This window comes from Bos taurus, chromosome 23 (genome assembly GCF_002263795.3).
Source record: "Bos taurus isolate L1 Dominette 01449 registration number 42190680 breed Hereford chromosome 23, ARS-UCD2.0, whole genome shotgun sequence".
NCBI lineage: Eukaryota > Metazoa > Chordata > Mammalia > Artiodactyla > Bovidae > Bos > Bos taurus.
The window spans coordinates 32,250,312-32,276,847 of record NC_037350.1 but is presented as its reverse complement, the minus strand read 5'-3'; the positions used below and the strand labels follow the sequence as shown (position 1 = coordinate 32,276,847).

Here is a 26,536-nt window from a genome sequence, read left to right as displayed (position 1 = left end):
TTCAAATATCAGCTCACTGAAATTCTGAAACGGAAATTCGGTCTGCAAGGTATATTCATATCTGTAGATTTTTAACTCTTTGTAAGTTTTAATTTTTCTTTCTATTGTTTGTTACTTCACTGGGCTATGAAACTAATTTTTGGCCAGAAAAACTATGATGTTTTAAAAAAGATTATTAGTCATTTGTATTTAAAGACTAACCCAGCTTATGCTTTAGGAATCCAGTTTGATGGGTGTCTTTGTGTCTCCACAGAGGACGTCCCAGACTCTCCATCCAGTCCGGGTTCTCCTAAAGTCGCTCTTCTTCCTCCCGTCTTGAAAAAAGTTCCTTCAGACAAAGAGAGAGATGGCCAGGGCAGCCCGCAGCCCAGTCCCAGGACCTTTTCCCGGGAAGGTAAGATATTTTTTTCTCTGCATTAGCTCTCCCCAAGGAGAGTCATTTCTAGAGAAAGGAATTCATCTTGGTTAGAGTCTGTCAGTCAGCATCCCTTGGATTACATTTTGGAACCAGAGCAGACTTGATTCAACATTGTTGGTGACACTGGGTGTTAAAGACTGTATACAAAGAGTAAAAGTGTAACTGAGTCACTCAGCCCAAAGGTCTTGGTAATAGTAATCTCTAGATACTCCTGAACTGACCCCTCGTGTATTAGGAGTGCCAACAACATTGTTTTGTGACTGACTGGCGCTACCTGTAGGTTTATAGGTTCCACTATTTCTCAGAAGAACTCCTCCTGGTGGTCAGTTGCTGTCACTATGGTTCAGGAGTGGCTCACACAGGCTTGGGAAACCTGGTGGATGGTTAGCTTGTGTGGTCGTGAAGTCAGATGATCTTCATTCTCAGAAGTGTCACCTGCATGGATGTTCTCAGAGCACTGTCACACCAGTTTGTGTGTTTTCTGTTTCCTTACTTTGCTGGGGTGGGAGCAGAGCAAGATAATCCCAGGGCTTGAATGCTTTCTCCCAGAATCAGATCAAATATTGCTGTCTGTGGAGGCGAGGTGTGTTTGGGCTGACTTTCGCACCCCACCGTGTCTCTCTCCACTTCTCCCATTCTGTTCAACGTGCAGTTACGTCTGTCTATCATAAAGTGTAATTGCCAACTCTAAGCCCCACCTATTAAGAAATTATCTGGAGCTATCATCGCCCATGTCCAGATAGCTCTCAGCGTGGTTTGGGGTTGCTTGGTTTTATTTTAGATTGTTTGATGCTTTAGAATTCTTTGATCGCTCTGATTGTGACATCTTCCTACCTTGGCTCATTTTCTTTTGGGTTGAAATTAATGGAAAGTGTTTCTGAGTACTGTCTTTCTTGATTGAGAGTCTCATAAAAAATAGCACAACCTGCTTTCTTATCTCCATTCTGCAGATTTATTTGATGTATACAAACTTCACTCACCTACTGGCTGTAAATTAAAGAAGGTGGGGATTTTAGACCAAAGCTGATAAACCAGTCTGTCAAACAGAGAAACTAAAGCCATTGAATGATGGCTGACAGAGTCATTTCACACTGGGTGATCAATAAATACAGGATTCAGTATTATAGCCACAGCCTTTGAAAGCCTTGGTCTAGAAAGAGGAATCGGTGGTGTCAGGTCAGAGTGACTGCCTGCTCAAACCGCACAGTCCCTTCCCCATCCTACCCTCATTTGTTCCTTTCCGCAACTGCTGTCTTTGTGTCTTTACTTATAAGGAAGCTTTGAAAAATGTCTGAAAGAATTTTGTTGGTGAGAAATGGGAAGGCATGGAGGAGTAGTGAGGGTAAGTAGGAATGTTTGTCTTGTCAAAAGCAATTGGAAATATGGATGGATTGAAAAGAAAAGGGCTGAGGGCTGAACAAGAAATAATTGCTTAACGTTTTTGAAAAATGATGTTTTCTAAGATGTCTAAGACGAGGCCCAGAGAGTAACCCACCAGTCTCCTGAGTTAAAGAGTGTGTCCATGGAGCCTCTAGCATTAACCAAGAGGGTGAAATACTGGATGCTACAGGCAGGTCCTTGGCTGCTTTGGGAAAATTAGGTGTTCTTTCTATAGGAACTTAGGAATGAATGTGTTGCTTCTCAAACATATCAGGGCTTCACAGGTAGATACTTGATCCCTTCCCCACTCTCCCAATAGCAAATACTATGGATGGTTCACACCCCCCATCTTCCCAGCTGAAGACTGGAGAGCTATGGAAATCACTGCTTTCCCGTTTGGGATCCAGGATAATCTCTGAGATCATTCTGATGGTGTTGCTTGAAACTGAAATTGGACTCAAAGATATACATGAGGTCTCAGAACAGTTGGTAAATTCAGAGGTGGTAATGTTTTGATTTCAGTTTATTTTTCAGCTTGTCCACTAAGCTGGCCCAGGAATGAGAGCCACTTGTGAGCCCTCTTTTCCTGTTGTTCCCATTCCTACTTTCTTGTACATTATTCATGCCGGTTACTTCATTTCCTTGTTCTGTGCCTCCCTCTGGACTAGCGTGCCCAACTCATTTCTGAATCAGGTAAACGGCTGTGCTTCTTCTGGATTATTCCATAGTGAATGTGAATTTCGTTAATCCATCTTGGAATTGAAATAGTAACGCGGGGGCCTTTTTGTTAGTTATATTTTGGGGGCAGACTCGGAGCTCACCTCATTTTGCACGACATTTCCATAATGTTGGCTGTTGAATTCTATAGATAATGGTGTGTCTGTTCAGGACCAACACTGGAGGTACCTTGAATCTTAAGTGGGGTGGGTAAGCTGATATTTAAGTTTTAATATTAATATTTTTTAATATTAATGTCAACACGTTGATGTATTTGCTACTATAAAGGGTAAAATGGATCCCTTTTCCTCAGTAGTGCAAAGAGGAGATTATTACAAAAGGCATTCAGATCATGACAGTGGCAAGCCTTCCGGTAGAGGGAAAAGACCTTCAAAACTGTACTCCACCATTGCAGAAGAGGAAGTGAATGCAATTGGGCGCAGGAAGTCACAGCCAACACATGGTTAGAGTCTTCACTTATCATCGCTCACTGTCCCAGAGCTTATGAACTGGCACTAACAAAAACAAACTTGAATTGAGTAACTTCTGTCCTGGGACTGGGTCAGGGATTGTTTATACAGTTGGTCTTTTTTTTCTCTAAATGGCAGCAGGATGGTCCTTCCATTGGGGGGCAAAAAGTATTGACTTAAAAAACTAAAAACAAATTCTTATGAGGAGGACCAAGTTACTTTGGATTATGGTGACTTGTCCTTTCAAATTTTTGTGATCATGGAGGTTGATTTTTCTATTTGGGGTCATGTCTCCTAGTCTCTTCCTTTCTCTCTTTACTCTTCTAGCAAAGGATACAGGTGATCTTTCAGTGGACACTTTGTAACCCTATAGGAAGAAAGGAAACACACCAATTTACTTTTCAACCTCTTATATCATTTTACAACAGTTACCCAATAACTGTCTTCCATTCGACACTATACATCCTGTAAAGTTCTGTTCAGGTGAGGACAGTCCCAGGAAATGGTTTTTAAATCAGCTTTTATCTCCGGTGGGAAATTTTAGAATAAGTACTGCTGACTCAGAGAGGAAATGGTTTTTCTATGACAAAGTATTCATCATCTCCCTGGTTAATAGGTTTTTATAAATATGACTTAAAGTCTTTTAAAGGAAGTTTTAGTATCATAGAAGAAATATTAAATATTTTGATATCTGAAGCTTCTTTAAGGGATTTCTTCCCTTGGAATAGGCTTTTTCCCCCCCCCTCCCTGTAATACTTTATCAGATGGTAATATATGAAGGTAGGTGGCTCCAGGGATAAAGTGCCTGGAGTTTAGCCATAATCCCACACCCTTTACTGCCTCTTCAGAAAGCATCCCAGAAGGCAGGTCAGTGGAAGTGAACTTAAAATAGGGATAATTTCCGTTTACTGAAAAAGGCTAAACCATTCTCAAACCTTTGATCTACCTTATAGCTTAGTAGCCCAGTGAGTTATGACTTCTCAGTAGGAACTGTTGTCTTTGAGGACTTTCTCTGACACAGTTAAAATCAAGAACAATGGAGCAAGCATCTACCAGTCTCCTACCAGCAACAGCATTGGAGTCAGCCTTCTTGACCAGATACTGTGAGATAAGCCATGTCCTCTGACTTGCCTGGTGGCCCAGCACACACTAGCCAGGTGACAGGGTGGCCTTAAGGACATGGCCCACTGCATAAAGAAGGCAACATTCTGTTTGGGCTGGGTAGCACCTGCCCTAGAGGAAAACAACTGACTTATTTCTTGATTTTTAAAGGGTTTCCTGTGGTAGGTGTGTTCATAGTCACACAGTTACATAGCTTCTCTCTGCAAGAGATTTTTTAATGTTTTCAAGAAAATCTGTTATCTTCAAATCATATAAATTACAATAAGACATTTTCTGAAGAAAGAGAATTTATATTAAATTAGAAGCTCTATATTGTCTCTTTTGATAAGGACACCCAAGGTTACCTAGATGTTGCTAGATTTTGGAAATTTACATTTGAACTCTTGCATCAGTTGACTTATAATCATTTGTTGTTAACAAAGCACCCTTCACGCAATGTAACGTTCATTTTTTGAGACCACCAACAGCACTTTATACATACAACACATGGATGGAGAGCCCACCTGCCAGTACCACACTGATCATAGTGAGGTTTTGAGTTAGAGTAAAAATAAGATGAAGCCAGAGAAAAGCCAAATCCTAGAAAGGCAAGAAATTCTCTCTCTCTGAATTTTTTTTTTTTTTTTGATGACCTCTTTGGTTTAAAACTCTCATTGTGATGGGCTACGTCAAATTTTGATGGAATTCAATAGGACCATCTTGATTTGCTTTCCTGCCTAGATTTCTTGAGCTATGAACAGGAACCAAAAGCATAATTTTTAAAGGACCTTCAGTTAAAATAATCTGACGTACAATATTTTAATCTTGTTTTGTTAGTGCCGATTCCCAGCACTTGTCTTCAGCCCTGAGAATTGCATAGCAGTCTGCTTTCTGAATAGTTTGGTTAACAAATGCAATTAGCAGAGCAATTCTATTAAACCACAGTGTGTAGTTTTCTTTCAGTATTTTAAGAGCAGCTTTGTTTATGCTAAAACAGCTTTCTCACCTTCCTAAATCATTTCTCTCTGAAACAAACAGAAGCTATTGTTCTCAAAGCATGCTGCCTATTTTTATCATGATTATTATGTTTTAATTATGTGGCTATTTTAATATTGGTTTGACAGGTAAAATGCTTGCTTTCTTTTCCTGGAAGTATGTGTAATTGCATCTTTTGAATTTCATATCATTCTCTACGTTTAATATAAGCTGTGATGTCTTCATTAGAGTACGTCCTATTTTCTTCAAGAAAAGAGTTGGTTTTGACATTGTATGCATTGTAATGTATCCTATTTGGACAGGCCATCCTATTCTGAGATCCCTATAGTGTATCACTTGCTTCTTCCATAATTCAGCCTATAGCCAACAAATATTTGGTTGTGGCTAATAATCTGCAACCCAGTGCTATGTTCCCCATTTTTCACCAGATCTGGGTTCTATTACCTCTATGTGAATTCTTCAAAAGAAATTTAACAGTTCATTGACACTTTCGGTGCCTGTCAGAAAATATTCCAAAAAAAAAAGGCCAACTACAGATGATTATTTTAAGGTCATCATGTTTTTCTCCCGAGAAATATGAATGTCAGTGGAGCTTAAAATAGAGAAAAGCTCACATTTTTATATCTCTAATTCTGAATTTATATGCACATTTCAGATGCTCTAAAATTAGCATATATATGTATTTGCATATATATATGCAAACTCAGATCATCTTCAAGAATGACAGACTTCACATTTGAGCCTATCAGTTATCACCACTGAAGAGAGGATATGAATATACATAGAATGTTTCTGTTGAATAAATTGCCTTTTTACTTAGGTATCTTTTATAATTTTAATGGTACCTGGAATGGTAATACATGTGTATAGACACATATAGAGAAGCTCTTGAACTTTGATGTATGACTTGTTGCATTAAAGAAGTGTAGTAAAACAGTCTTTATAACAGTTATCAAGTCAAGCAGTAAATCAGGCTGCCTAAGAGAAAGTTTCTCTAAATTAGTAAAAAGTCTGAATTCAGAAATACTGAACCTACTTAAATATAATTGTAATTTTGTAATTACTGTCCTAATTATATGCAATCAAATAATGCTGCCTAAAGGCTGGAAAACAAATGACAAAGAACACACCTCCTACTAAGGTTGTTTGCACTAGCAATCTGGACTACTACCAAGTGCTTTGGCTTTGTGCAAACAGTTCCTTGGTCTCACCATGCCTCAGTTTTCCTGTCCAAGAATGGTGCCTTACTTATGATACAAAGAAAATGTCAGCCTGGTACTAGACTCATTATTACATTCACAACTGGTAGAGTTAAATCAATGAAAGTGAATTTTTTAGAATGAATTTTTAAATAATGTCACCACCATAGTGAACTGCATTGGCAGTCCTCCAGAAACAGCATATCATTATTCCTCTCCGTGACTGTGTCAGGCAAATTAGAAGTTTTGCTTTCATGACTGGTACCAGGTTGGCTCTATGTCACCAACTCAGAAATCAGCCTGTTAACTTGTGCACACCCCCGCCCTCCCCCCCTGGCCTGGAGGACTTAGAAGCTAGTGTCACTTGGATGGAGACTGAAGGACAGTCTTACTTTTTGCAGGAAGATTCCTGTGTTGGATTGTACTCAATTTCGGTTAGTCCTGGTCCAGGGTTCTTGGTTTTTATCTGTGACAGAAACGCATTTGATTGCAGGAATTTCTCCATTTTTAGAGGGTATTCTTGATGTCATATCATGTGACATCAATTAGACCTGGGATTCTGAGGATGTTATAAATATTGGGAAGGATGAAATTTTTTAATCTAAGAAAGCAAGCTAATACGTTTGCTCTGAAGATAAACGAGCAATATATCAGCATACTTCTTCCTTTGAATTTGTAGTGTTGGAAACCTGAGTAATACTTATTTTAGTTTTAAAATGAATAAGATTTTCTAGCTGATTTCACTAGTAATCATCTGTTTTGAGGTTAGGTTATTGCAAAGTATTTCAAGATCAAAATATAGTAAATTTTCTCTGCTAACCCCTGTTCATAGTACACACACACAGAAGTTCAGAACTTGAGTATTATCTCCCCAAACCTGGCTTGTTAACTTTCAAAGGACCAAACACTTTTTTTTTTGTTAACCCAAATCAAGCTAAAATAAAACATCAATATAATATTCTTTGTTTTTCCCCCTCCATCTGAGAATTTGCTCAAAACTGTTGGGTAAAAAGTCAAGTTTTTTAAAAATTACTTTTTATCATGAAATTTTATCCTTTTAAGAATTTTGAGTAAATTCAATGTAATTAACTAAAATTTAAATTTTTATTGTGTAGAGATCAGAATCTGGCTCTGACAGCAGGATTGGCAAGAGAAATACTTTATTATGTTTGCATTTTGCCTATTAGGTTTCATGAGCTTTCACTTCCTAAAACAACATTCCTTAGCAGATGAAACATTTAAATAGCCAGTTCCTGGCAAGATGAGTTTTTTTAACATAATGCTAACATTAAAATGATTCAAAGCATCAAATGAATCCTCTTGGTTTTCCAGGACTGGATATTTAAACTTCTGAGTAGTGAGGTAGCTGCACTTTTTCAAGCCACACAAAGTGCATGGGGTTTGGTATTTTTAGCTTTTAAGTGATATCTCTACAATAGACCTGGTGAGTAATATTTAATAACTCTTTAACAGCCACGCTGGAGTATGGCATCTGGACCTTTTCCAAGGTACAGTAGCAGAGAAGCTATGACCTAGTTGAAAAGAACATGGATTTTGGAGAAAGATTTAATTTAAATCCTGATTGCAAGTTTTATAGAACCTACCTAGTAGTTGTGGACAGTAACAGTGATAAAACAGAGCGCCTGGCAGGACACATCACGAAGGCTCAGTCTGGTGATTGTTCTCCCATCACTGCTTTGTAGATCCCCCATGTTCATATGTGATTAGAACAGGCAACAAACATGCAGTTGTTTTTTTTTTTAACCTGAAAGCTGTTCCTAAAGGTTTGAATAGAGGCAGCATTAATTCATTTCCACAAGACTTTATTCCATTTCCTAGAGAGTGAAACTGAGGTTTTCTGAGACACAGAAAGGCCTGACAGAGATCACTGGGGCGCCTCCTCATATCCTGTCCTTGAAGCAGGGACTGCCACCCCTAAATCGTGTGCAGAAGGCAACGGATGGAATATCTGTCCAGCAGCGCCACCTGTTTCCTGTGCCACATGAACGGGCAGCTATGACCGAGGAGGTCCCCTGGGACAGAGTGGCTTCCGGGTCCTCCCACCCCCACCCTCCCCTGCTGGGGTCCTCACCCTCAGATGGTCAACCGCATCTATGAGAGGCTCACCCTCTCATAGACTGGGGTTTTCATGTTTTTCTGTGTTGGTTTGTTTTTGATTTCTGTTTAGAGTCTTGAAATGTACTTGGAAAATTGTTTCTGAGAAAGTTCATCTCAAACCCTTCCACACTCTTCAGGGCCCCTGCCTATCTCACCCCACCAGCATCTCCTTGTTCATCAACTGTAACGACTTTCTTCCCTTCCTTTCAGTGTCCAGGAGAAGCTGGAGCCAGCAGGCCCAGGAGTGTCAAGAGCAAAAGCAATGGGCCTCCAGTAAAGATGGCCAGCCAGGCAGCAAATCCAGCGACTCTGGGGAAGAAGCAGAAAGAGAGTATATTTTTGTGTAATGGTCACCCACGCAGAAGTCTTCCTGTGAGGGGTGCTTTTGTTAGCCATCAGAGAGGAACCAAGGGCAACATCTCTTTCTTCTTCTAAGCATTTGTCTCTTGGTGCTTTTTTCTTTCTCCTTTTTTCCTCGAGAACCAAAACAAATCCATTTCTCGGGAATCAAAGCACAGGTTTGATCTTTCCCAACCCTTGGCATTTGATTTCTATGCATTCCTTCATCTGCCTTCAACAAATGCCAGCATTATCCCATGGGCCCTACTTGAATTTCTCTGAGGCAGCTACAGGTTGCCCCGTCAGATGAGTGTGGGGAGGTAAACGAGGTAACTGGACACATACTCATGAGTAACACCATCCAGCTGACTGTGGGGTACTGCTGCATGTACCTGTGTCAAACCTGCACTTGACTCATAGAGCAATTTATTCTTGATGTATGCGATTGCACACTGTAATTAACAGAGCACACTAATAATTTGTATAAATTATATATATCAGATCTTGGGTATGGTTTTTACATTCTCCCATGGGGAACTTCTTCCTTCCCGACGTGGAATTGTACATTTAAATTTGGTACGGTGACCTTTGTGATACCACCACCAAGTGAGTTAAGAACCGAGTGAAAGGCCCATGGCTGATTCTACCATGCTCCCAGATTAATGTATATAGTTGATTGGAATGAGGTTTTATGAATATTCATGTTTTTTGAAGGCCTTTAATTTCTGTTCTGCATATTAGCTTTTAATGTGTGATTAAGAGAGAATACTTTGACACCTGTAAAAAATCAAAATACTACTTTTTAAGACATTTCACAAATATTCACTTACATTACAGGCTGAGGTATTTTATTCATATGTATATTTATACCAATAAAATGATTTTACAAGTGGAATTTTGACTTTCTCCAGTGATTTTTTTTAGTGAGGATTGGCTTGTGGTGATGAGCTTTGTTTTCTAAAACTCCAGAATAATCACAGTTCCCAGATAATCAAAAACCTATTACATTCTAAATAAATGCAACTTGCTGATTTCATGGCCTGCTCTTACCTTTGGGGAAAAGATGAAATTCATCAAAACGTTTTCAGAGTCCACAAGAACCCACTCATCAGGCCAGATAATGGAGTTGGGGCTGGGGTCTCTCTGAAAAATCCCAAGACACTGTGAGATGAGCAGGACGACTGCTGGGAGGGGTCTGGGAATCTTCACCGAATGAGAAGTTACAGATCATGGTTTTCCTATTGGTGCCATGTGCAGACCCTTAACTAAGAATGAGGCTATTGGTAATTCACACTCCATCTCAGGTATACCTAACAGGGGCTCAAAACCCAGGAATCACTTTAAGGATGCATTCTTTGTATAGTTAGACTGGGCAGGCTGACCTTTCGTTTTCCCTTAGTTTAGCGTTGGATGGTCTGGGTCCACTTTCCACCTGCTGTTTGGCCAATGATTGGTGAGGCACGCGTCAGGTGTTGTAAAGAAGTCAATGCAATTAAAAAACGGCCACTGAAAATTCAGGAAGAGGGAAACAGACACCTGGTTAATTAGAAGGGGAGATCCACCCTGTGGCAGGAAAGGTGTCGCACATTTGACCCTGCCCCGTGCTGGCTCATTTCCCTGGGTGCTCCAGCTGCTGCTGTTCACAATCCACTTTCTCTCACACTGTGTGCAAAACAGTGTTCCTAGGGAAAATTCTGCAAGCTTGAAGGGAAAATAATGATTCATTTTATCTTTGCAAAATAAAATGTATGGAAAAATTACAACAAAACTGCAAGAGGCAGGACAGTCCTGATTTTGCAGTGTTACACCCGTCTTCGATCCCAAATGTGTGGCCTTACCTGGTGGTCCAGTGGTTGAGGTTCCATGCTCCCAAGGCAGAGGGCCCGGGTTCAATCTCTGGTCAAGGAACTAGATGCCACAAGCTGCAAGTATGATCTCATAACGCTGCAACTAAGACCCAGCACAGCCCATTAAAAAAAAAAATCCTGAGTGGACAAATCCTAAATTGAGATGGCCATGAAAAGATTTAGCATGTTTTGCTCTGGATTAAAAGCACTACCCAAGTGTGACCCTGCAGTAGGAACCACGTGGTGTTCATTTTCAGCCGGTCCGTCTTTTTCTGCAGAGCAAGAATGTTAACCAACGCCTTCTCTGGCTTGTTGAAGGAACCCAGTGGGAGGTCTTGGTGGAAAGTTGTAGATTGAGTCTGACCCTCATTTCCACTGTATAAGGTGCTAAGAAAATGGAGGTTTCAGACCCTCAAGGTTATTACTACTATGTTTGGGGTTCTGCTCTTCCTAAGCTACACAGTCCACTAGAAACCTGTATTCCCAGTACTCACGTCTTTAACCCAGAACCCAACCCCTTGGCCAAACTGCTGAAGACCAGAGTAGGAGACAAAGGAGGGAAGACAAAGGAAAGCGAAAGGATGAAGGGTGTGATTTTTTTCCCTTAGATTTTGATTCTTCTTTCTCTCTCCTGAGTTTTGACTGGACAAAACAAAACTATAAAATCCATGCTATGGTCTCTTCAATAAGTGGTGCTGGGAAAACTGGACAGCTAAATGTAAAAGAATGAAATTAAAACACTTCCCTATAATATACACAAAAATAAACTCAAAATGGGATTAAAGAACTAGGTGCAAGCCCGAAGAGAAAAACAGCAGAACACTGACATCAATCACAGCAAGATCTTTTTTGAGTAATGAAAACAAAACCAAACAAAAGGGACCTAATTAAACTTAAAAGCTTCTGCACAGCAAAGGAAACTGTAAACTGAACAAAAAGATAACCCACAGAATGCAAGAAAATATTTGCAAACAAAACAACCAACAAGGGATTAATCTCTAAAATATACAAACAGCTCATTCAGCTCAATGTCAAAAAAGCAAATAACCCAATCAAAAAATGGGTGAAAGATCTAGACATTTCTCCAAAGACATACAGATGGCCAACAAACACATGAAAAGATGCTCCCAACAACACTAATTATTAAAGAAATGCAAATCAGAACTACAATGAGATATCACCTCACACCAGTCAGAATGGCCATCATCAAAAAATAAATGCTGCAGAGGATGTGAAGAGAAGGGAACCTTCCTAAACTGTTGATGGCAAAGTGAATTGGTACAACCACTATGGAGAATAGTATGGAGGTTCCTTAAAAAACTAAAAATAGAGCTACCATATGATCCTGCAATCCCACCCCCGGGCATGTATCTGGAGAAAAACAGGGTCTGAAGGGATACTTGTACCTCAATGTTCATTGTAGCACTGTTTACAATAGCCAGGGCGTGCAAACCATGTAAATGTCCACTGACATAAGGGTGAAGAAAATGTGGCACAAATATGCAGTGGAATATTATTTGGCTATTAAAAAGGATGAAATAATGCCATTTGCAGCAACATGGACGGACCTAGAGATTGTCGTACTGAGTAGTTAGAGCGATGCATAAAACCACTGCCTGTGGTTCCTGACCTGGCCTGCAGGACCACACCGCCCATCCCCCCGCAGCCCTCACAGCTGGTGCTAAGTGCTGGAGAGGCCATATAACAGACCTCAGGGTTAGCAGTGGTGCCCCTCTCTAGTAGGGGGCCCGGATTACTTACCTTAGTCCTCTTAGGTAAGTGGACTCTTAGGTGGCCCTCTTAGGTGGGGCCAGGGAGGAGAAGACAGGTGAAACCTGTTAAGTCCTTTTCGAATCCTCTTTGCCACAAGGTGGCAAACCCGAACCATGGGGACTTAGCTGCCAGTCTCAGGGCCACAGGAGTGGATACTGTGACAAGGACAAAAATGTTATTGTCCTGACCAGTAGCTGGCCATGGTCCTTCAGTAGTCAACTGCTGAACTTGGATGGTGTTGACCAGTTGCCTCTGGGTTACCATGGTGTCAGCACTGTGACCAGCGCTCCTGGGAGGTGTCCACAAGATGAGGGAGTGGGTTTCCCATCTCAGCTGTTGAAGCAGCTCATTCACAGCCCAGCAGTGATGGGGTTGGGAGGCAGGGGGAGATGCTGGTGTGCGTCGTTCTCATCAGCCCACTCCTGAACTTCATGGCTGACAAAGTGGATTCCCTGGTCACTCCTGATGTCTATGGGGGTCCTGTATGTTGTGCATCCAGCACTTCTAGCCCCCAACAGTGGTTTTATGCCTTGCTCAGCAACCTGGGTGGGCGTTTTATAATGTCTTCACCTGTTGTGACAGAGACATCAATGGTATATTGGTCAGGGTAGCTTACGCATCTGAAGCCAGGTCCTGGAGCAACAGCCCAACTGTGTGGGGCAGCTGGTGAGCAGAACAGGACAGCAATCTTTGCTATGGAGGAGTGGGGTGGGTGGGCAGGCTGCCATTTATAGGGGGAATTGACATCAGACTGGCTCATCAGTAACCAGGGAAACCAGCAGCGGGGGTATGTCCTTCACAGCCCCTCAGAAAATTTTGTTTCTTGAGATAAGGACATTTATGATTTACTCTCCTAGCAGCTTTCAAATATGCAATACAGTACTATTGACCTCAGTCCCATGCTGTGCATTATATTCCCAGGAGTCTTAGGGGGTCTCTGTATTAATCATGTCTTTTTATTTTTCTAAGACTCCTAGTTGGAGGGGTGATGCGTGTGGGGAGAAGGTCTGCTTCTATAGCTTCCTATGAGAGCAAACTGATGGTCCCTTAGCAAACACTTGAGTGGATGGATGGGCCGGGCCTACAGACCCTAATGTCCAGGTGGAAAGTTAGGCCTTTGGGGTATCTCCCCAGCACCCGGGTCTTTTCCCATCCTTCTCCATATCCCTGGTCCTCCTGCTGGGCTAGTGGGTGGGAAAGGGGTTCAGTGTGCCTGGGTTTGTGGGTTCTGTGGACCTCAGAGGCCCAAGGAGAACAGCAGAGGGTTGGAAACGAGCACCCCTAGTGCCCCTGGGTCTGATGGCTGTCTTACCATCCAGGAGGGACCCGAGAGGCCTCGGGGATTGAATCTGTCCAAGAAGGAAAGCAATCAACTCAGTCCTGTTGCAGAAGAACTGCCCACTCTGGGAGGATCACCCTGCAGACAGCTTGTCCAGAACAAGTTTTGTCAGCCACTCTAACCCTTGAATAGCTTTAAAAAAAAAAACAAAAACCCTCTGTGTCACTAATGAGTTCAGTTGAAAAAGGGAGGAGGAGATAAAAACAAATAGTTCAGGGAGCCTGAACATGTTAATGAGATTGATTCTTCCTGGAAAGGGCAAGAGGAAGAAACTTCCACTCCACTAAATCCAACTTTATTTAATTGAAAACTGGCCTGAAGTTAGCTTTCCAATCAATCCTGAAACGCAAACACAGCAAGACCCCGAGGTGAACAAGGGGAGGTGGGCAGATCCCAGACTCCTGGCACCAGCAGTGAAGCACAAGGAGCCATAGTGACCATGACCGACACAAGGAAAGCAGCAAGAACCCATGTGCACCACGTGAGCATTTCGCAAATTCACACCGGCATCCTGCTTTTGAAATTCCAAGTGTTCAGGCTGTGGAGACAGGGATAGGTGACCACTAGCAGGTTAAGTGGCCCCCTTGAGGGTAGGCAAGGCAGCGGCCAGTGTTACTACATACAGCAAGGATCGTCGTGGACTAAGAAGAATGAAACGTACCTTACTGTCACACTCCCATTCCCGGGGAGGCCCAGCTTGGATGAGGAACCACACAAGACACCCAGAGACTGGAGGGATGGCACATCCCTGATGACAGCATCAGACATTGCATTTCCACAACCCAGCCTGTCTCACTGATTCCATGGAATCTGGCTTCAGAGCATATTCTCTCCTCTGTTTCCTGACTTCTGAGAACATCTCTAGTACTTGACCAGCTTCTTGCCACCAGTGATGGCTTCTCATTTGGTTTTTTGTTCAATATTTTGCTGAGCACTTATCATGCAAGGAGATGGTCTGGGTGCTTATCTGGTAAAACAGCTCCCATCCTTTGGCTCGTGGAGCTAACAATCTAAAAGAAAAGACAGAAAATAAGCAAGGAAGTTAATGAATGACATCATGTCTCATATAAGTGCTCTGTATGGCAGAGGAATAGGCAGTGATGGGAAGAGAGATTTTTTTCTTCTTACCCTACTGTTTTTCTATTAATTTATGCTCCCCCATTGTGATGGGTGATAGGAGGCACCACCCAGATCTCCTTTTGAAGTAACAGATTTATTACTTCAGCTGCTTGGGGGGCTTGTCTCAACTGAAGACAGCTGACTTGCCCAAGGTCACACCCCTTCCCTGGTGACTCATCTGGTGGCTGATCAGTGCAGGAGCATGAAGGCCCAGCCTTTCCAGCTCAGAACAGCTGTGAAAAGTGACCCCACCTTCAGACCCCTCCACAGGGTGGGCTGAGGTCTTCACTGAGACAGTATCACTGCTCCATGTCTCCCTCTGCCCCATCCTGGTGCCCTCTTCCCTCCTTTGATCCCAAGAACACTTCCCAGTAACCCTCCTACACACCAGTCTCCATCCTGAGGTCAGCTTTCTGGTGAACCCAATCAGTGACAACTTTGAACGAGATGAATTTAAAGTACTTCATGTAGTTATGTTGAGCTTATTTAACAGAATATATTATAGTTCACATCAAATATTCATGGGGTAGACCACAGAGAGCCTCTAATATCTCCGGGACTGTAAGCCCGGGTTCCCTCCCCTGCAAACACTACCATTCTGTCTCCTTTCCAGGAGGGCCGAGAGACTGGAGGACCTGCTCTTCTCACTCAGCCTCTTGGCATTTCCTGGCCTGAGGAAGGATTCTCTTGGCCCCTGCAGTCCCTCTAGGAGACCAGCCCCATCTTCAATAGCAGAGACTGCAGAACTTGGTTCTCTCTCAGCTTCTCTCTGGTGCCACTGCCATCTCTCTTTTCCACCTTGAAGAACTGGGCTGTGAACTCTTTATTAACCATTAACAAATAAATACATACAGGGCATCTGCTGTGTGCCAAACACTAGGCTATGAAGCTCCTCTCCTTGGAAACCACACCTGGTCCTCCTTTTCCAGAGCCGCCCAATGCAGAGGTGCCCCCAGAGAGCTTATGCCTCTTGGGAACCTTTCAAAGTTGTTGGCATTGATTGAGGGGCATTAATCCCTTTATCATGAGTTTGCTGTTTCATTTCTATCCATTTCATCTCTCCCCGCCCCTCTTATCCACAATAACTTCCTCTTCCCACGGGCTTCCCGACCTCTCAGTTTTCTTACTACCCTCTATGCTGCTGCTAAGTCGCGTCAGTCGTGTCCAACTCTGTGGGACCGCATAGACAGCAGACCACCAGGCTCCGTAGTCCCTGGGATTCTCCAGGCAAGAACACTGGAGTGGGTTGCCATTTCCTTCTCCAATGCATGAAAGTGAAAAGTGAAAGTGAAGTCGCTCAGTCGTGCCCGACTCTTAGCGACCCCACGGACTGCAGCCTACCAGGTTCCTCTGTCCATGGGATTTTCCAGGCAAGAGTACTGGAGTGGGGTGCCATTGCCTTCTCCGACTACCCTCTATGCTATATGCCAATATGATGGTCTTAGTACTCGAAAGTTTCTGGCCAAAAAAAAAAAGTTTACAAATACAGAATAATTCACAATTTGTAGGTGAAGAAACTGAGAAAGAGAATAGTTAGGGACCTTCTGAAATTCCCTCAGAGATGGAGAAAATGATACTAAGAAATGTAAGCATTAACTGAGTTTGGCAATATGCCAGGCATTTTACGCGCCTTGTTTTGTTTGTTTAGTTGCTCAGAGTTGTGTCGGACTCTTTTGTGACCCTTTGGACTGTAGCCCACCAGGATCCTCTGTCCATGGGATTTTCCAGGCAAGGATACTGGAGTGGGTTGCCATTTCCTTCTCCAGGGGATCTTCTTGACCCAGGGGATCAAACCCAGGTCTCCAGCATTGGTGGGTGGAGCAACTCTGTGAAGCACCCAGCATGATCATCCCTATTTAAAAATAAAGAATTTAAGATTTAAAGGAGTTGAGTAACCTACTGAAGGTCACACAGTTTGTGATCCATTCTAATGCTAAAATCACTTCTAAGCACCAAGCTATCTACCAAGAGGAAGAGCCCATCTGATTTCCAGTCTGGAGTTCTAGAAGGCAGGGGATGAAGTACTGGAAGTACTGGGAAACTGCATGGCTGCATAAGTCCCAAGGTTTGCCCCATTACACTGATGTGAGTAGGGCATCCTATCTGTTGCCTCCCGCTGTGCCCCCCGCCCCTCCACAAAAAAAAATCCTTCTTGCCTGGAATTAACTGAGTGAGAGAGCCCAGGATCCTCCAGCATTCCCTCTGTGGTGAGATCATCCTGTGGAGAGGTGGAGGGAGCAAGGCCCCACTCCAGAAACGGGGTTATTTTACTACAATCAGGAGCCCCAGGAGCCCAGAGCAGTCAGTCTGGTAAAAGCACTTACACAGCTTTAATGCCAGTCACCTTTAGAGAAGGAGCATTAATTAGCTTAACACTCCCTCCCCAGGAAAGTCAAGGAAGCGGCTTGCCCATTTGATGCATGTGGGCAGCAATCAGAGGAGCCAGCCTTTGATTTCTTCCCCACCTCCACCCTGCAAGGCTTAGCCTCAGCCCTCTTTGTGATTAGGTCCAGACAGCTGGGGGCGGGGGAGGGGGCATCAAAGCTGTTCAACCTAGGTTGTTTCATAAAGTGGTTTTTATGAAGACCTGGAGAAAAGGTTGCAAATGTATATGGTTTCTTTAAAAAAAAAAAAAAAAAACACGGTGCAGGTAGTCTCTCCCCCTGACTTTTCAGGCCCACAGCCCAGGACGAGCGAGCAGGGAAGCCAGCAGGGCAGAAGGGCAGCATCATGTGGGCACGGGGACCACTGCTGGCTAGTCTGTGGGGCTGGAAGAAGAGACTTGGCTTTTCTTCCACATGTGGAAGGTGTCCAGAGTAAACTGGGCATCCAGATGCTCTGTGTGCCCAACAGCTCTGCCACCTGCTCTCAGCACAGTCCAGGTCCTGGGCTCTGGGAGCCGGGAGTGCAGCATGGCCAGTCCTTGCGTGATGGAGCCACTGTATTGGCTCTTCTTGCTGATGAGGTGGCCGTCATGGATGAGGTGGTGCACAGCCCTGAAAACAGAGGGTGTAAAGAAAGGAGGGGCCATAGGGATCAGGGACACACGGAGAGTTTGGGGGCAGAGATATGATGGAAACTACACTTGTCCTACAAGTGGAAGAAGAGATGGGAATGAAAGCAACATGGGTGGTTCCCCCAACCCCCAGCCATCCCACCTAAGCGCTACTGGATCTAAATTCACAGATGAGTTTCCTCACCTGGAAATCAGGGGTACTGATTACCCACCTATTAGGGTAATTGCAAAAATTGAATAAGAATTTTTAAAAAGTGAAGCAATGTACAGAAAGGACCTTTGGATGTGTCAATATGTAAAAGTGCTCCTTTTTTTTTTTAAAATCTCCACCAGATGCCCACACTCCACTCCTGAGCCTCAATTCATTCCATCCCAACACTGGCTTAAGGATGACATAGGATGGAACAGGGCACAGCTACTTTAGTAAAGTACTGGGGTGGCCAAAAAGTTTGTGAACCCAAACGAACTTTTTGGCCAACCCTAGGGAATATCTAATGGTTTGTTTTTAGGTAACATCAGGTGGTATGACATGTGAAAACAACTCAGTCAAAACAAAACCAAACCCCATGACTGCTACAACAGAGACCTAATTCCTTATGCTGTAAAATCAGAAGCTCTAACCAGGAAAGGGTTTGGGTCACTATCATGGGAATCCAGGCATTTTAGAATGGGAACTGCTTATTTTTCCTATAGGAAAAATACAGCTTAGTGTGGACCCAGCATACTCCAGCATTTAGGAAATTTTCCTCGTCCATAATGATACTGAAGTCTGAAGTGAGACAATGCAAACTCTCTCTACCCCAATTCACAGATAACAAAGCTGAGCTGCTCTGCTAGAAAAATCAGTCTTCCCAGCCCATAAATGCCCAAAGGGCAACTCTAGACCTTCTTTCCTAAATTACTGAATCAGGAGTGAACATCTGACCCACAGAAAACCCAACAGGTTCTCTCAACAACAGTTCGGGAAAATGAAAAAAAATTAGTTCAGGAGTTGGCAAACTATTGCCTGTTAGCCCAATCTGGCAACACCCACTAGTTGATATGTTAACTCTGACTGTCTGTGGTTGTTGACAGCGATCCACGGATCCACAAAGTCTAAACTATTTACAGTCTGTCCTTTACAAAGTTTTCTACTTCCTGAAAGAGAAGGTCAGACAGACTTGGATGCTGTGACCACCATTTGGGGGTGGGAGGGTCATATGCATTCAAAACAGAGGCAGCTGTGCTCAGAGGCTTGTAGGGAGACAGGAAAAGAGAGAGACTATGCAAGAGAGCAGATAAGGGTTAAGCATCTCAGAGGAGAAAGGGCAGATAGGGCCTGACAACCTTCCAATATCCATGAGACACATGGGTCCTGCTTGAGACACATGCTCCCTCCCTTTGATAGACTTACATACCCTAAAATAAACCTTTTTTACCTAAACTAGCTTGACTGTGGTTGTTCCTTTCAACAAAATGAGTCCTAAGTCAGCTTAGGGGCTGGCATGTGACTACAGTAAGTATGGACCAGTTAGCTCTCTGAAACCATTGCTGACTCCCTTGAGAATCAGTGGGACACCTTTACAGTTGCTTGGAAACAGAAAGTGCATTCCCAAAGTCCAGGTTTATGAAGCGGTAAACAGTCCCATGGAGGCCAGGAATACATCAGTGAAGGTCTTCATCATTGTGGACTAGCAGAGCATACAGGCCACCTGGTCCTGATGATTATTAAACAATATCTATTAGCTACAAAGCCCCTGACAACAGAAAATTGATTCATTGCACAATACAGTCTATGGTAGGGTCAGCAGAAGGACTGGAGGAACTGTACAGGCCCAAGATGGCATCAGTTATGCTAATAATCATATGTCATGTAATAGAAACAACCATATTACTTTGAAGAAGTAATAAAATCACAAAATTATGTAGAGTCAATAAATGGGAAGGTGATCCAATAGCTCGTGAAAGTGTTAGTCGCTCAGTCATGTCTGACTTTGCAACCCCACCGACTGTAGCCCATCAGGCTCCTCTGTCCATGGGATGTTCCAGGCAAGAATACTGGAGTGTGCAGCCATTCTCTTCTCCAGGGGATCTTCCTGACCCACGGATTGAACCTGGGTCTCCTGCATTGCAGGCAGAGTCTTTACCATCTGAGCCAAAACCTTCCTTTCTCACCAAACCAGAAGACAAAAGAGAAAAATCTAATAATTCCAATTCTTAATAGCATAAAAAAATCTGTGTCAAAAATGACTGTGAGGAAAGTAAAAAAAATAAAAGTGGCAAACAAAATTGTTTGCCACTTATATCACAGACATTGGCTACATCATTATTTATTTAACTGAATAGTGTTACTGGCTTTCTCATCCTAAAGAAGAAATCATTGTTGACTTTTTAAATTAATTGCTATAGTTTTCAGGTATGATTTTAAATCTGAAAAGAAGCTGCAAATGGCTGGCAGAAGTCAGGTTGTAAAATAGAGATTTTGTTATTATTGGGAAAAGATCATTACCAGAACTTCAGACTAAGATAAGGAACTGAGCTGATGTGGGAAGCCCACCCTCTTATATTAACCACACCGAACACCCAAAACCCAGGAACCAGAAAGGGGTCTACCTTGCTGTGTACGTGTATAAGAAAAGCACTTCCTTGTTGGACTGGCAGGTTATCCAGTATGTAAGACAGCCTCCATAAATAAGGGGCTTGCATGGGACTCCTATCAAGATGAGCTCATAGGCAAAAATTATAAAGCAACAAGGAAACTCACCACTAGTGACTATAAGCAATCTGAAGGGGACTTAAGGATGTCAAAAATGTGCACATATTAAAAAAAGAATCCACAGGACAAAAATAGAAATTTAAAGAACAGGCATTTTTTTCAAAGTCAGCAAAATCATTGTAGGGCTTCCCTGGTGGTCAAGTGGTTAAGAATCTGTCTGCCAATGTAGGGTACATGGGTTTGATCCTTGCTCTGGGAAGATCCCACATGCCAGGGAGCAGCTAAGTGCCTATGCCACAACCACTGAGCAAGCACTTTATGAGTCGCACCTACTGAGCCCACGGGCCACAACTCCTGAAGCCTGTACACCCTAAAGTCCACGTTCCACAATAAGAGAAGCCACCGCAATGAGAAGCCTGTGCACTGCAATGAAGAGCAGCCTCTGCTTGCTGCAACTAGAGAAAACCCACACGCAGCAGCAAACCCAGTGCAGCCAATAAATAAATAAAATCTTTAAAAACAAACAAAAAAGACTGGTGTAGAGGATAAAGGCGGCTGCAAATTTTTACAATGCCTCCCTTTGAAAGACATAGTCTGGGCCAACCTTGCACCCTGTTTTGACAGATAGCATATGGCAACAGTGATGTTACATAACTCCTGAAGCTGGACCTTTAGGGATTTGTAGCTGCTGTATTTTTCTCTTAGGATGATCCGTTTTGGAACCCAGGTACCATGCTAGGAGAAGCCCAAGTGAGCCATGTAGAGAACTGAGGCATCTCTGTAAACAGCCCCAGCTGAGCTCCTGGCTGAAGGCAATACCAACTACCAACCACATGAGGAAGGCCATTCTTTGGACTTTTTTGGTCCAATCAGGGTGATCTCACCAAGAGTGGCAATAAGCCTCTTTTGATAAATCTAAGGCCAAATAGCAGAATTATAGTAAATGACTGATGCTGTAAGTTTTGAAGTGGTACATTACCTAACAACAGAGAACTAAAAATACCACCATGGAGAAGTCACAGATCAGATGAAAAATGAGCTTTACCTCCACTGCTAAGTGTCTTTGGGTGAGCTCCAAGGTGGATACCAGGCAAACTTTGGCCGGACGGAATTTGGAAAGAATGTTACTCTGGAAGGGAGCCCTAGATGGAACACAGAGCATGACATACGCAATGCTGAGTAGGGAAATACCTGGCAATAAGCAACAGAGTTGAAAATGAGTTCTAAGTTAGCCCATTAAAAAAAAAAAAAGTTTCCATCTTTCTAAATTCCATATATATGCAGAGAGCGGGGGGTGGGGGATGATTTGGGAGAATGGCACTGAAACATGTATAATATTATATAAGAAATGAATCGCCAGTCCAGGTTCGATGGAGGATACAGGATGCTTGGGGCTGGTGCACTGGGATGACCCAGAGGGATAGTACGGGAGGGAGGTGGGAGAGGGGTTCAGGATAGGGAACATGTGTACACCCATGGTGGATTCATGTTGATGTATGGCAAAACCAATACAATATTGTAAAGTAATTAGCCTCCAATTAAAATAAAAAATAAATAATAAAAAAGTTTCAATGACTGCTGTTTTGTATCAGAAAGGTTTATCATTTTAAGTAATTAACTTGGATTTTGTACTTTGGTATTTGAAACTTCACTTATATTACATGTAGGCAAAAAATAATCAATGACTAAATATGCTACTAAGTTAAAAGAACGAATACTTTTGCAGAGAATTCACCAATGTGTAAATCACATACACTATTATCTGCTTCTCTTGGTTACTCCTCCTTAAGACCCAAACTCCTGGGCCACAAACCTCAAGTCATCTGTTTTCAATTTGGTACTGATTATCTGCTGCCAGCCACTGTCCTGGACTGCCCTGCTAATCTTGCTCAGTACTAGGCATTCATTGGGCAGGCAACAAATATTTAAAGAATTGAGCAAAATTGTCTTCTTGAACAAAGGTGAGTTCCTAGGGCTTTGAGGGCTCTCAATAGAACAAATATTCCTTATGTACAAGCTAGGAGCTTCCCTGTAACTCAGTCAGTAAAGAATCTGCCTGCAGCACAGGAAACCCTTGTTCGGGAAGATCCCCTAGAGAAGGAAATGGCAAACCATTCCAGTATTCCTACCTGGAAAATCCCATGGACAGAGGAACCTGGCAGGCAACAGTCCATGGCATTGCAAGAGTTGGACATGACTTAGCAATTAAACCACCTGCACAGGAATAAGTTGGCCATTTTTAAAAGCTCTGTGAACCCAGATCACCCATGAAAAAGAATTAAATCACCCCCAGTTAGAGATCACGGGTTATAACCAACTACAAGTTCTGTAAAAACTATTAATAATAATATGGCAGAACTTTCACTAAGAGGTGAGCAACAGAGCAAGTATTTACTTCCCTAAGAAGCCTGGCTATCGGGTCCATGAGCCCTTAGTCAGGCACCAATGTCTGGCCCTAAGTTCAGAGCATGGAAGTCCATCCATGGCTGCAGTGGCACCCGATTCTGGTCTCAATGGCGCTGTAATGATAGAGTCACGGAAAGATCTTGTCCAGTCAGACAACTGGAGAAATGAGCCCAAGCCCCTGGCAGAGTCCTGAGCACCAGAAACTCAGCAGAGTGGCCTGGGGACCACTTGGTCCCGTTTTTTGTGTGTGTGTATTTAACCTAGATTTGTATATATTTGTTATATATATAACCTAGATTTGTGTATATGACAATTCATATAGATTGTATGTATATAACCTAGATTTGTGTATATTTAATCTAGAAAAAGAAAAAGAGTAAGGAGCTAAGAGACAGCTGTCCTTAAATATCTGGAAATATGCCATGTAGGACAGGTTTCTACTGTCCTTGGTATATTGGGTGTGGCTTGATGGGAGTGGCTCAGGGCTCTGTGTGGAGGGAGCAGGGGGCTGACTTGACTCAGGTCAATTTCCCAGAGTCAGGGCTCTCCAGATGTGGAGTAAGTGGTTGCCTCAGGTGGTGGGAGTTTGTTCCTTGGAATTTTGATTAGAGGCTGGTCAAAGCACCTACTGGGGACAACTAGAGGGAGATTCCTAAGGTGGGCATGTGAAGGAGGAATGCTTGCTCTCATCTCTGCACATGTCCACAGAGCAGAAGTGATTTCCACTCCAGAAAAAATATATTTCTATGCCCTAGAAGGAGAGACATGAAAGAAATAATTCCAATTTCTCTCCAGAAGCACATGTATTTCCTCTCACCTGCCCAATGAAGAATTTAGTGACTTCACCAATTGTTGAATTTAGGGAAGAGGCTGTATTAGTCTACTCAGGCTGCCATAACAAAGTATCACAGATTGGGTGATTTAAACAACACATTTTCTCACATTTCTGGAGGCTACAAGTCTAAGTCAACCATCAGGGTTTGTTTCTGGTGAGGGCTCTCTTCCTGGCTTGTAGATATGGCTGCCTTCTCACTGTGCCCCGACAACGCCTTCCCTCTCTCCTCTTTGTATACTAATCTCTCTTCCTCTTCTTAAGGACACTGATCCTATGGGATTAGGGCCCCACCCTTATGATCTCATTTAACCTTAATTACCTCCTGAAAGGTTGTATCTCTGACTATGTAACATTAGGGGCTAAAACTTCAACATATGACATTTTGGGTGGGGGAGTGGGGGGGTGGGGGGGGCGGGGAGGTGGTTCACAATTCTGTCCATGACAGGGGCTGAGCATACTAATGCTTCAGCTCTGCCTACCCAAAGAGGGATACACTCTGTACGCTTTCCTACTGCATGATAAGCTCAGTAGGGCAGATTCTACTTATGATGGGGAAGCCTGTGACTGTCCAGTTCTTCCTGCAGCAGGTAAGTACCTTTCATTTGGAAACTGGAAAATATTAGGAAGTCTGTTGTGCTCACATCTTAGCCACATCCTCCATTCTAGCTTTTATCAATAATAAGGCTGGTATTTTTATCTTCACTTGCCTAACTGCATCTTACTTTTCAATTGGGAGGGGGAAAGGGGGAGTATTACTTAATGAATCCCTAAAACCAACAAGGCAGGAAGCTAGAAACAGGACTTTCCTCTAAAAGCACACTGTATTTTATATCTAAGTTTTAGTTCCTCCTGTCTATCTGGAGAGAAGCCCCTCGGAGCTAGGGTTTTAGACACTAAATACATTTATTATGCTTGAAATAAAGATTTTTTTCATTGATCACACTGCCATTTCTTTTAGAGCTATCATAGAAATATTTTGTATCCAGCTTTGCTTTGTATCAAGGATATTATCAGTCCAAGTGATGTCAGTAAAGCAACTGAAATCTCTCCAGGTAAATATTGATGTATCTCTGAGCTTCCTAAAAAGGCAAGCTTCTCAGCAGTGCTTATCATCTCATGAAGTACAATCTGTTCAACTTAGAGGCAGATACCCCATAAAAAAACAAATGAATCCCTGTTTTGTTTATTTGAGGGGCTTATTAAATCTGACTCTCCCATGGAGTTTTGGGTAGGTTTCCAGGAAAATATTAAACTTTCCCTGACAATAGACTTGTTTTCTTGATATTTTCCCCCCAAATGCATTCATTCATGGGAAGATACCAGCTTAAATTAAGTACATTAGTTTAGAAGGCTAGTCTTCCTGTGTATGGACAAAATTCTTCCTTTCCTTAGAAGAGCTCCTTCAGCCCTTCCTTTCCTTAGAAGAACTTCTTGGGCCCTGCTGTGTACTTAGTGCTGGTTCTGGACATGGACAATACACACTCACCCTCAATCCTGTGCTCTAAAGCCACTTTGTTGTTGTTTTAGTCAATAAGTCATGTCCAACTCTTTTGTGACCCCTGGACTTAGACCGTCTGGCTTCTCTGTCCACAGGATTTCCCAGGCAAGAATACCGGAGTGGGTTGCTGTGCCCTCATCCAGGGGATCTTCCTGACCCAGGGATCAAACCCACGTCTCTTATGTCTCCTGCACTGGCAGGCAGGTTCCTTACCACTAGTGATACTCGGGAAGCCTCTAAAGCCATTTACCTTTCTCTAAATGGATATCCCCATTTTCCCTGAGTATAAGCCTTGGCAGGCACGTTGATGTGCACCCAGAAGCATCACAGGTTGGAGAGGACTTTATGTCCAAGAGGCCCCAGCTGGAATGAGAAAGACACTTGAAGAAAACAAACCAACCGAGTGAGGCCCTGTGATCTTCATCCTTTACCCAAGGAATTGAAAACCAGAGTCATGTGTTAACTGTAATTATAAAAGAGATCCTTCAGGATGTAGAATCTTTATTGCATAGTCCTTGGTTGGTCTCTTAACTTGCCCAAGTGCCAACATGTGTACAGTGTTGGGCCTGGGAAACTGGAGGCAGATGACATATGTCAGTTATTTTCCCTCTCCCTAACCTTCTGTGGACATAAAGAAAAGGACACAAGTCAGCAATCCTGGGCAATCTTAGGCATCCCATCTCTCTGGGTCTCATTTTTCTCAATCCGTGTTTTCCAAATTTTCTGGATGATTAGACTCTGCTGAGTAGTTTTGAAAATACAGATTCCAGGCTCTTGTTCTAGGGATTTTAATCTATCAAGTCTGGATACAGGTCAGGAATCTTTATATTTAATGAGCACTCCTAAGCCAACACTATGCTTAGGCAAAGTCTAGAAAACACTGAATTAGATGCTATTAAAATCACTTTCCCCATCTACCAGTGGAAGTCTTAGGTGGATCATTTGAAGTCATCATGAGAGTTGCTTTCAGTCCAGCCCTTCCCATCGTTAGCCATTCAGAGGACCTAACTGTGTGGAGCACACTGACGTCACTTTTTCCTAGTGGGGGCTCTGTTAATAGCAGCAATCAAGATACCATTATTAAAAGCCCAGATTACCTGGTAACTACTTATTCCTTCTGGCATCTTAATCCACCAGCTGGTTTTATTCAAGTCTTCAAAGCTTTGCAGGAATGTTTTATCCTGTAATAATAGCTCTGAAATTCAAGGATAACAAAGATGAGAGACTGTTATGCATACATCATTATTCATGCTTTTATAAGTATGTGTGA

The 26,536-nt window shown here is 42.8% G+C and overlaps 2 protein-coding genes and 1 long non-coding RNA gene across 18 annotated transcripts in view; 1 reads left to right on the top strand and 2 right to left on the bottom strand.

Moving 5' to 3' along the window:
• The window catches only part of CARMIL1 (capping protein regulator and myosin 1 linker 1), a 306,909-nt gene extending 297,276 nt beyond the window's left edge, over positions 1-9,633 (top strand). For 3 of the 8 annotated variants that reach the window (XM_005223773.5, XM_015459961.3, XM_059880399.1), the window contains 3 exons: positions 254-394; positions 2,829-2,978; positions 8,610-8,834. In XM_005223773.5, the coding sequence (XP_005223830.1) occupies positions 254-394; positions 2,829-2,978; positions 8,610-8,746 (428 nt within the window). In that variant the 3' untranslated portion in view covers positions 8,747-8,834. The other 5 variants (XM_024983668.2, XM_005223775.5, XM_010818486.4 and 2 more) reach the window with 4 other exon arrangements.
• On the bottom strand, positions 2,304-8,610 carry LOC132343681 (uncharacterized). Of its 2 annotated transcripts, XR_009492647.1 has the most exons (3): positions 7,886-8,610; positions 6,674-6,747; positions 2,304-3,352 (listed from the first exon to the last, which is right to left on the bottom strand). It is a non-coding gene; the product is annotated as an uncharacterized lncRNA (long non-coding RNA). The 2 variants fall into 2 exon arrangements; XR_009492646.1 differs by lacking the exon at positions 6,674-6,747.
• SLC17A1 (solute carrier family 17 member 1) overlaps positions 9,493-26,536 on the bottom strand; it is a 240,792-nt gene continuing 223,748 nt past the window's right edge. For 5 of the 8 annotated variants that reach the window (XR_009492642.1, XR_009492638.1, XR_009492639.1 and 2 more), the window contains 5 exons: positions 26,364-26,461; positions 14,359-14,707; positions 13,671-13,829; positions 10,121-12,928; positions 9,493-9,881 (listed from right to left, as the gene is read on the bottom strand). The gene's annotated coding sequence lies outside the window, so the exon portion shown is untranslated. Of the gene's footprint in view, positions 9,882-10,120; positions 12,929-13,670; positions 13,830-14,358; positions 14,708-16,953; positions 17,813-26,363; positions 26,462-26,536 lie in introns of those variants that run through there. The other 3 variants (XR_009492641.1, XR_003032239.2, XR_003032243.2) reach the window with 3 other exon arrangements.